The following is a 10,429-nucleotide window of genomic DNA, read 5'->3' as shown; positions in this document are numbered from 1 at the left end:
CTCCATCTTAGAAAAATTCCTTATTTTGTGCAAAACTTGTGAATTCTCCATGACATGGTGGATTCACCAAATAATATTATAAAATAAGGAAAGGTGTGCGGGACCGGGCAACATAGCCGGCTGGCCATGCCCATGGCCGGTCCCACAACTCACAATCCTTAGCTTTTTATAATTATTATTCCCAATCTCACGAAACTCCTCCGTTTCAACAAAAACTCATGGATTCTCCATATCTTCAAGGATTCTCCATAACTTCAAAGATTCACGAAAAAAATAATATTATAAAATAAGGAAAGGTGTGCGAGACCAGGCAACATGGACGGCCGGCCATGCCCTAGCCTTGGATGGTCCCACACCTTGCAATCCCTAATCTTTCATAATTATTATTTTTCTCAACTCGTGAAACTCTTAGGTTTGAGCAAAATTCATGATTTCTTCATATTTTCTCAAATATTGCTCGAATCACGAAAAACCAAAAGCCAACATGGTCACACGATTGGCTAGCCTCTCACGGCAATTTTAAATATTAAAACACTTTTATTTAATATTTTCAAAATATTGATGATTGAGCATACATGCCCATTCCAACAAAAATCGAGAATTCTCAGTCAAGATGAAACTCTTCTGAAAATTCACGATGTTGCTCGAACGCACATCAGAAAATACTGAAACTCTCAGTATGGAGACACGGATACCATGGAAACACGTGCACACCTTCATGACCGACCAGAGTCATTCCTAGGGCTTGCACAAATCCGGTCTCACATGTTTTCATAATTCTGACCTAATTTGCTCAATTTCTCATACTGGGTCCGAACTTTCTCCAACCAACTGGGGATTCTCCAAATGACCAAAAACTGGTCCCGTGACCACCAAGAGTCGGTCCCATGCCCCTTGGTCGGTCCCATCTCTCATACTTAGGTTTTACCACCTAATGATGAATCCATGAATATTTTCAGTAAATGGTGAAACCACCATTTAATCATCATTCTTTCACCAACTCTCAAACTGAGAACCCTGGTGCGTGCTCACTCGAGCACTGGGCATCACATAGGCGTTCATCATCCTATGTGGTCGGTCCCTCTTCATTCATGACTAATTTTCAACAATTCGCCAATTGATGGAGGATTGATCGAAAATTAGGATTTCGAATAAACGCTCTGTGAAATCATCATTCTGAGCAATTTCAAACACTAATAAATTTATGTTGATCCACCAATCAGCATAAAAATTAATTATACAATATCAGGTAATCTACCAATATTTTAATTAATATTTTATTGGGTCACGTTACCAGTAAATAATTCACCGAATCAAGCAATAATTGCTCAATTGCTCGAATATTGATCAATATTCAACAACTCATCAGTAATTTATCGAATTGAGCAATACTTGCTCAGTTGCACGACAGACTATCAAAAATCACTAATTTGGTGAATTGATCAATGCTTCTCAGTTGCTCATCAAATCCTCAATATTCAGTAATTCACAGAATTTAGAAATACTTGCTCAGTCGCTCTTCAGTAATTCATCAGTGAATCAACAATACTGACATCCCTTCAGAGAACTACATGTTCAACCCGTGAATCGCTGAGCAGTCATCATTCATGCTCGATTCAACGAAACTCAGACTCATTGTCAACAATTGACTAATCAAAACACGTCTGCCCTGCAGACTCCACGACTTGTGAGACATCAATCACGTCACAAATGGGAAGATATCATGTAGGGTTTTGGTCCGGCGGTCTACGACACGTGGATTCATCCACAATGAGAAATGTGCATAAGTCATGTAAACGGTTGAAGGAGTTATCAAAGTAGTGGGTGCATGATCAGAAGTCTCCACACGACATGGAACTGACTTTACCACGATCTCCCACTTTCCCACTCTTTCACTCAAGAAACCGTCACACTTACAGGGATCAAGGTGTTCACGACTCTGACAATATAAATAAGTCTCTGAAACCTTGATTGAACAGGCAGACTCTCGTCTACGTAGAATTTCTCGAGCTATCACTCTCAGGAATTCATCAATCCATAAGAACTTATTAGAACTTATCAGTTCATCATTATTGCAGAAACCTTCAACACACCCACAATCCTCGATCATCACTAATCCCACACAATTCTCAGCTTCCCTCCAACAGATCAACCCATCTCCCTCTTTGCGACTGAATTGACTCTGGAACGGCCATTGTCTTGGTTTAGGCCGGAGTCATATAGATTGATTTCCCGAATCTAAGCACCCCTTTGCAGCGGTGCATCTGTGTGAGGATTAACATTTTGCCCGACTGAGGAGTCTCGACAGCACGCTCGACTCTCCACTTTCCCGAAAAACCGGCGACCCGTTTTTCCCCATCCACAGATTGGCGACCACAGTGGGAGATTAATCTCTCAAGTTGCAATCTCACATTTTCATAAGATGGTCGGTCTTAGGACTAACTCAACCACTCCAAACCCTAGCCAGGACATCCCAAATGGTAACATTCTTCATGTTCCTTCAAATGATTCTGGTTATAATGAACTTTCATACTTTACCTTTCCATTTATCTCCGTTGAATCGATTGACGGAGAAATCCCAAGTTTGGCTGAATTGGCACGGAGACAGGAAGACTTGTCAAGAAACGTGGATCGGCTGAAAAGAGCAATTGATAACTTGTTCACTAGCCTGGTGCACGTGACAAGGATTTTGGGAGCAGAAATGGTGGAACCTCCGAATCCCTCAACTGACGATCCTCCTCAAGCCAACAGTTTTACCACTTATGAAAAGCCGGTGGAACAAGAGGTCACACAATTGATCGAGAATCTATGTGAACTTCTACATTTCTCCATAGATCAGCACGTGGATACTTTTGCTGCACTCAACAAAATATCATTTGACGTGCGAGTCGTCCCATCATCTCCAGTGGTCGAACAAGTATCCATGATGTCTGAACTGTCGATCAATAACATCACCTTCACCGAAGATGACCGAATGACAGAGGAAGGGCACAACTGCGCTCTGTTTGTAAACGCTTCTATCGAATATGCCGAATGCAGGAGAGTTCTCATTGATATAGGTGCTTCTACAAATCTCGTCACTATGAAGACTCTCAAAGAGGCCAAAGTTCCACAAACCAAAATCGTTCATCATCCCATATTGATGACGGGTTTTGAAGGAAGCCAGAGTCATACGTACGGGTATGTTTACGTGGATATGAAAGTAGGGCCAATTCAATCCACTGTCAAGCTTCATGTGATCGAGAAAGACCCTGATTATCACATGATATTGACAATAAAGTCGTTCCGTCAACGTACCACTAGTGTATGAAAGATTTGTTCAACAACAAAATTTTCCGCATCCCGGCTTCAATGTCTCCTTATGCTCCGGTTCACGATGTCGAGTTCTTGGAATCTCCAAAGAGCATCCCCGAACCTCCAAGCAAGATCTGCAGTACTCCACTCCCAAGTTGGAAGTCTATTGAGAAAGCTGACAAACCATCACCAATGGATGCTAAATCCATTAATCCATCCACCACACCACTCAAACGTCGTCAGGGTCAAGGTACAACTCATAAAAAGTCCAACTTCATTACTGATTATGATGCAGAAGGGAGAGTCATTTATCTGCGTCGTAAGGATTAGCAATTAACAGGGGAGGTCGATAAAAAGTCTTCCCGCCCTGAATAATCATGCGATAGTGAGCAGTCACTCGATGAAGAAGTTCGAGATGCACCACGACATCTGCAAGATGGCACGGATTCCACAACTGACGACCTCGAGACTATCAACATCAGAACGGACGAGAACCCAAGGCCAATTTTAATCAGTTCTTCTCTCTCACATGAAGAACAAGAAGGATTGATAGATCTGTTGAAAGAATATCAAGATATATTTGCCTGGACGTACGAAGAAATGCCCGGCCTCGATGACAAGTTGGTTACTCATCATCTGCACACATCACTCCTGGTTCCAAACCCGTCAAACAGCCACCCAGGCAGTTCAGACACGAAGTCGAGGAACAAATCAAGGTGGAAATCCAGAAACTACTAACAGCAGGGTTCATCAAACCCATTCAACATCCAACGTGGCTGGCGAACATTGTTCCAGTCAAGAAGAAGAATGGTCAGATCCGGTGCTGTGTAGATTTCAGGAACTTAAACAAGTGCTGCCCGAAGGATGACTTTCCACTACCAAACATTAATATGATCGTCGATGCAACCAGCGGTCACGACATGTTTTCATTCATGGACGGTTACAGCGGATACAACCAAATCAAGATGTATGAGCATGATGCTAACAAGACTGCATTCCGAACTCCCATCGGTAACTTCCATTATACAGTAATTCCCTTTGGTCTGAAGAATGCAGGAGCCACTTATCAGCGAGCCATGACTGCAATATTTCATGACATGATGCACAAGCAAGTAGAAGACTATGTTGATGATGTGGTGGTGAAATCAAGGACTCGATCATCCCACCTGGACATTCTAAGACAAGTCTTCGAGAGGTGCAGAGAATACAAGCTAAAGATGAATCCTCTGAAGTGTGCTTTCGGTTTTTCTTCCGGAAAGTTTCTCGGATTACTAGTCACTGCAGAAGGAATCAAGGTCGATCCAGATAAAACAAAAGCCATCACCACCATGCCTCCTCCACGAACTGTGAAGGAAATCCAGAGTTTCATGGGAAAGGTAAAATACATTCGGCGTTTCATTCCTGGATTGGCTCAACTCATTGCTTCACTCACTCCTATGTTAAAGAAGGGATAAAGTTTCACGTGGACGACCGTCCAACAAGAGGCATTTCAGAAAATACAACAAATATTATTATCACCTGCTGTCATGAAATCTCCAGTACAAGGAAGGCCTCCGATATTATACACAGATTCAAGTGATGTCGCTATTGGAGCACTCCTCACCTAGGAGGATGAAGAAGGCATCGAACGTCCAATCTATTACTTCAGTCGAACAATGAGGGATGCTCAACTCCGGTACCCTAAGGCTGAAAGGGCGTGTCTAGCATTGGTTCACGCGATCCAGAGGTTCAGACATTATCTACTATCAAACAGGGTCGTGCTGGTAGCCAAAGCCGATCCCATAAAGTTCTTACTGTCGAAACCTGCTTTAATTGGAAGACCAGCGAAGTGGCTACTTCAAATGTCAGAATTTGTCATAGCATTTGTTCCTCCAATAGCAATCAAAGGACAAGTAGTCGCAGATTTACTTGCCGCTTTCCCTGGAGAAGATATCACGATGTTACATGAAGAAGTGCCCGGTGAGTTTCCAGAGATCTCAATTATTCAGGAAGAAACGTGGCTATTATACTTCGATGGGTCTGCCACTCCGAGCAACGATACTGGTGGAGCAGGTATTGTGCTGGTATCTCCATCCGGTGAAGTCTTCTCACATTCCTTCAAGCTGGATTTCCATTGCACCAACAACTCGGCAGAATATGAAGTTTTTCTCCTAGGACTATCTTTGGCTAAGAAAGCAGGAGCAAAACACCTAGAAATCAGAGGGGACTCAAAGTTGCTGGTCAATCAAATGAATGGCGTATACTCTCTCAAAGAAATAACACTTTCCCTATTCAGGAATGAGGCACAACGACTATTAACTCATTTCTCTGATGCAACAATTGTTCATACTGGCCGCACCAACAATAGACATGCCGATTGTCTAGCGACTCTAGCATCCAAACTGCAGTTCGAAGGGTCCAAGAAATCCATCACTGTGCAAAGACGCTCTGTATCATCTACCGGGATTTCTCAAGTCGAAGATGCTCAATCGAACGATTGGCGAGCGCCCATTATTCATGAATTGAGCAATTCTCTCACGGAAGGAAAAGTTAGTCTCAAGGAACTTAAAAACTTTTTCTTGCTGCACGGAGCGTTATATTACCGCAACCCTGATGGATCCCTGTCATGATGCCTTGGATAAGAGGAAGCCGGTGAACAACTCAAGCGCGTACATGAAGAAATATGTGGGCAAACCCTAGTGGTTACACTTTACATAAGGCTTCAAAGACTCAGATACTATTGGCCTTCCATGGAGGCTCAGTCGAGGATGCTACAAGGATCATGTGCCAACTGTCAGACACCACCTCATCATCTGGAGTATCTAACAATCCATCACACTAGGGACTGGAGAGAACCTTACATAAAGTATCTTCGCGACAACGATCTTCCATCAGAGACGAAAGTAGCAGTCAAACTCGTTCAGAGGGCCAAGCGTTTTGTCTACTTGGAAGGGATTTATACCGCAAAAGCTTTGGTGGAAACCTCCTGAGATGCCTGACTGTTGTAGATGGTGGATTTTCGACAAAGTCTAAAATCATAAACTCATAATTATACGAAGCTCTGATTCAGCAATCAGACGAGAGTATCGAGACACGGGTCTCTCATCGAATTCTCAACGGAGAGTACTTTCTCTCAGAGTACATGTAGATATGTAGTCTCACGACTGGACAACGACATATCTCATGAATACTGAATACTTTCAGTGATTATTTCTGTATAAAATCACGTGATGGACGGCTCCTAGATAGCTTGCTCTGCTAGTATAGAGTGATAACGTCTTCAGGAACAAACAACGAGTTTACCCTGACTATATAAAGGATATGACTTACCGACAAGCTCATATCCGGATAATTAATGCTCCTAGATAGCTTGCTCTGCTAGTATAGAGCCAAAAAGTTAATTATTCCTAATTACAATTTCTCTTATTCCATGGTCGAATCCACGACTAGTCCCATGGAATGGCAATAACAATTGTTCTGATTCTATGATCGAATCCACGACTTGATCTCATAGAATAGCAATAACTATGTTATCTCATTACTCCGATTTCATGATCGAATCCACAACTGGTCTCATAAATGGTAATAAATAAATCTTAATTACTCTGATTCTATGGTCGAATCTACGATCCCATGGAATGGTAATGCTCACTTTATTAGCCTGAATTCGTAGTCGAATCCTCAGCTGATCCTATGAATTAATAATAAACATCTTATTACTCAGTTTTGTGATTTATTCTCCACTGAATTCCAGAATTAGTAATAAATAATCAACAACCGGGCGTCTGAGCTACCCCTAAGTAAGCCCCGATTCAAATGGTGACGGTGTATTCAACGACGATACACTAACAGTCACCGCACGAACGAGTATTTCAAAATACAACGAAACGATGAACCTATGCAAAATAGAGAAGAAAATAATAATTAATTAAAAATATTGACCAGGGTGCTGGGAGCACGGACACACGACCAACCGACCGTGTCGTGGTCAATCCCACGCCAGTTTTATATTTTTAATGCATTTTTATTATTCTCCATGATTTGATGAAAATTCTCTCATTTTATTAAATCTCCTTCGTCTCGAGGAAACTCCTCGGTTTCATGGTACTTCCATAAATCCATAAAAAATAATATAAAATTAAGGAAAGGAGTGTGGGGCGTGACCATTGGCCAACCGTCCATGCCTTGGTCCCAACCGGCCCCACACTCCACGGTTCCTTATTATTTTATTATTATTATTATTTCTCTAATTTCATGAAAAACTCCTTGATTTCATGGTATTTTTTCACAAATCATCAAATAATAATAAAATAAAATAAATTATGAAAACTTGTGGGACCGGGCCTTGGCCGACCGGTCATGCCCTATCCGGCTGGGAAAAATTCCCTTGAATTCATCAAATTCCTTGATTTCATGGTATTTTATTATTATATTATTATTAGTTTTCCTTGAATTCATCAAATTCCTTGATTTCATAGTATTTCTCTCAAATTAGGAAAAATTCCCTCAAATCATCAAAATACTTAAAAGTATTAAAAAATAGGGAAACTCGTGGGACCGGTCCTAGCCGGCCGGCCATGCCTTCCACGGTCCCACACGCTCTTGTTTTTATTATTTTAATATTTTTTGCTTCCTTGAACTCATGAAAACTCCTTCAATTCATGGAAACTCCCTAAATTCATCAAATTTCTCAAAATTCATGAATTTTTCATAAAATCATCAAAATATTATAAAATTAAGAAAAAGGCACCACGGGACCGTGGTCACGACCGGACGACCATGCCTTGACCACGGCGGTCCCACGCCTCCTCATTCCTTATTTTATAATTATTTTTCATCATCTCATGGTGTTTTCCTCAGTTTCGTCGAAACCCTAATTTTGGCATAGTTTCTCGAATGGATGCACAATCGCGCGTCAGAAAATATCAAAATTCTCAGGACTGAGACGCGGACGCCTTGGGGACACGAGCACGCTATCTTAACCGACCAAGATTGGCTCTTTGGCTCACGGAAGCCGGTCCCATCAATTTTCAAAGTTTTGACCTAATTTGCACAATTGCTCGTATTAGGTCCAAAACTCTCCCAAACACTTTGGATTTTCATGAAGTGATCGTCAGGCGGTCATGGGACAAGCCAGATCCGGTTTCATGACTACGTGGTCGGTCCCTCGCCTCGTCATAATTAATTAGGTTTTCTCACCTAAGGCTCGGACGACCATTTTGAATAAATGATTAAGCCAGCATTTAATCATTCTTCCACCAACAAATCGTCAACTCTTCAGGAGTTCTTCATATTTTCTCACGTGAGCATATGGACACTACATGGTTGATCCACGGTCCCATGGTTGAAATTCTGATGAACCATGAATTGATCATCAATTGATCAAATTAGGGTTTCTGAATCCAAGGATCATCATTCCAGATTCCAACCTTAATAATTTTACGACGAACTCATGGTCATTAATCTTATTAATTATGCTCGGTTCAACAACCAGTACTTTAATTAATATTTTTGGTACGCTGCCAATAATCCATCAGATGGGCAACACATGCTCAGACGATCAAATATTCAACAATTCATCACATGAGCAGCATTTGATCATATGAGGAATATTTTCTCAAACCAAGGAATATTGGTTCAACAATCGATATTCAGCGATCCATCGAATGAGCAATACTTTCCCACTTCATCGTAAGAACTATACCTCTGTCTCATGACATGTTCAATTCATGAGTTTCAGAACATCATGTTCAACTCAACGACTACATGGACTCATCGTCCCATCAAACCACGAAGTCATCAATTGACTAACAAACCACGAGACGTCAATCGTGTCACTTGGGGGGATATCACTTAGGGTTTTGGTCTGGCGGTCTACGGCATGTGTGATCAAACACACGATGGAATGTGAGCAAGTCGTGCAATCAGTTGAAGGAATTCACGAGGTAGTGGGTGGAAAATCGACCAAGTCTCCACACGTTGAGCAAATGGTTTCAAACACGATCTCCACTTGCCCACTCCTTGATTCCATCAACTGTCACACTTCATGGAATCATGGTGTCTACAATTCCAGCAATATAAATAAGTCTCTGAATCATGATTGAAAAAACATCATCAGTATCATCAATCTCACATCTCATCGACAACACGAGATCATCAATTCATCAATTGAGAAACTACTCTCAATTGAGCAATTTCAATCACTCAGAGCTTATCGTATTCGGAATTCCCACACCCATAATCTTTGATTCCCTCCTACAGATCAACCCATCCTCTCTTGTGACCGAATTTACTCTGGAACGGTCATTGTCTTGATTTAGGCCAGAGTACTACAGATTGATTTCTCGAATCTAAAACACCCCCTTTGCAGCGGTGCATCTGTGTGAGGTTTAACATTTCGCTCGGTTCGAGGAGTCTCCTCCGTACGGTCGTCTCCTCAATTTCTTAAAAACCAGCAAATCATTTTTCCCCATCTACTAATTGGCGACCACAGTGGGAGATCATTCTCTTGGTTGCAATTTAACAATTTATGGTTGATCTCAGGTCAGGTTCAGTTACATATCCTAACGCAAACCGTGCTAGCACTAGCAACAACAACAATCAGAATATCCCAGAGAAAATTCCGACCTCCAACACTGATGGTGGTGACATTACTCCTCCTCACGTCGAAGGTCATCCGCTGTCCGGACGACACCCTGAAGAAGTCATAGGAGATCCACCACCTATCATTGCTGATCTTATCAAAGCGCATGAGACTCTTACAAAGCACCAGACTGACATGGATGCTACACAGAAGGAGCTGTGTAATTATCTCAAAACTCTTACTGACAAGATGTGAGAGAAGACTCAAGATAAGGGAGAGGAGAAGGAGAAATCCTTAGACGACGGTCCTGAAGTAATTCCAATCCATACAGTAGAAGACGACGAAGTCCACAAAACTGCTGCAGACAACTCATCAGTGAAGGGATCATCGAATTCCATCACTCGCGAGGATATGGAGAACCTTTTGGAGAATCGTGGAAAATACAAAACATCGCATGTCCATCGTCATCAACCTCCTTATCCTGCCGCTACGCAGGGGACTCCACTCCCTAAAGGTTACGTTTCTCCAACCTTCACCTTATATGATGGAACTGGCAATGCTAGGGAACATGTC

The 10,429-nt window shown here is 41.9% G+C and overlaps 1 protein-coding gene across 1 annotated transcript; it reads left to right on the top strand.

The window, feature by feature from the left end:
• The first annotated feature begins 4,949 nt into the window (after window positions 1–4,949).
• On the top strand, window positions 4,950–5,903 carry LOC113316193. The gene is made up of 2 exons (XM_026564414.1): window positions 4,950–5,346; window positions 5,428–5,903. The coding sequence occupies exons 1-2, from the start codon at window positions 4,950–4,952 to the stop codon at window positions 5,901–5,903; spliced, it is 873 nt and encodes a 290-aa protein (XP_026420199.1).
• Window positions 5,904–10,429: the final 4,526 nt, after the last annotated feature.

The sequence above is a fragment of the Papaver somniferum genome, chromosome 10 (assembly GCF_003573695.1).
Source record: "Papaver somniferum cultivar HN1 chromosome 10, ASM357369v1, whole genome shotgun sequence".
Lineage (NCBI taxonomy): Eukaryota > Viridiplantae > Streptophyta > Magnoliopsida > Ranunculales > Papaveraceae > Papaver > Papaver somniferum.
This window is presented reverse-complemented; position numbering and strand designations above follow the sequence as displayed.

What these genes read in the sequence shown, in the direction of transcription:
- LOC113316193 (XM_026564414.1), top strand. Translation starts at nt 4,950, where the DNA reads ATGAGGGATGCTCAACTCCGGTACCCTAAGGCTGAAAGGGCGTGTCTA. An exon ending in CAACGATACTGGTGGAGCAG is followed by an intron (nt 5,347 to 5,427) that starts GTATTGTGCTGG and finishes ACAACTCGGCAG; the next exon opens with AATATGAAGTTTTTCTCCTA.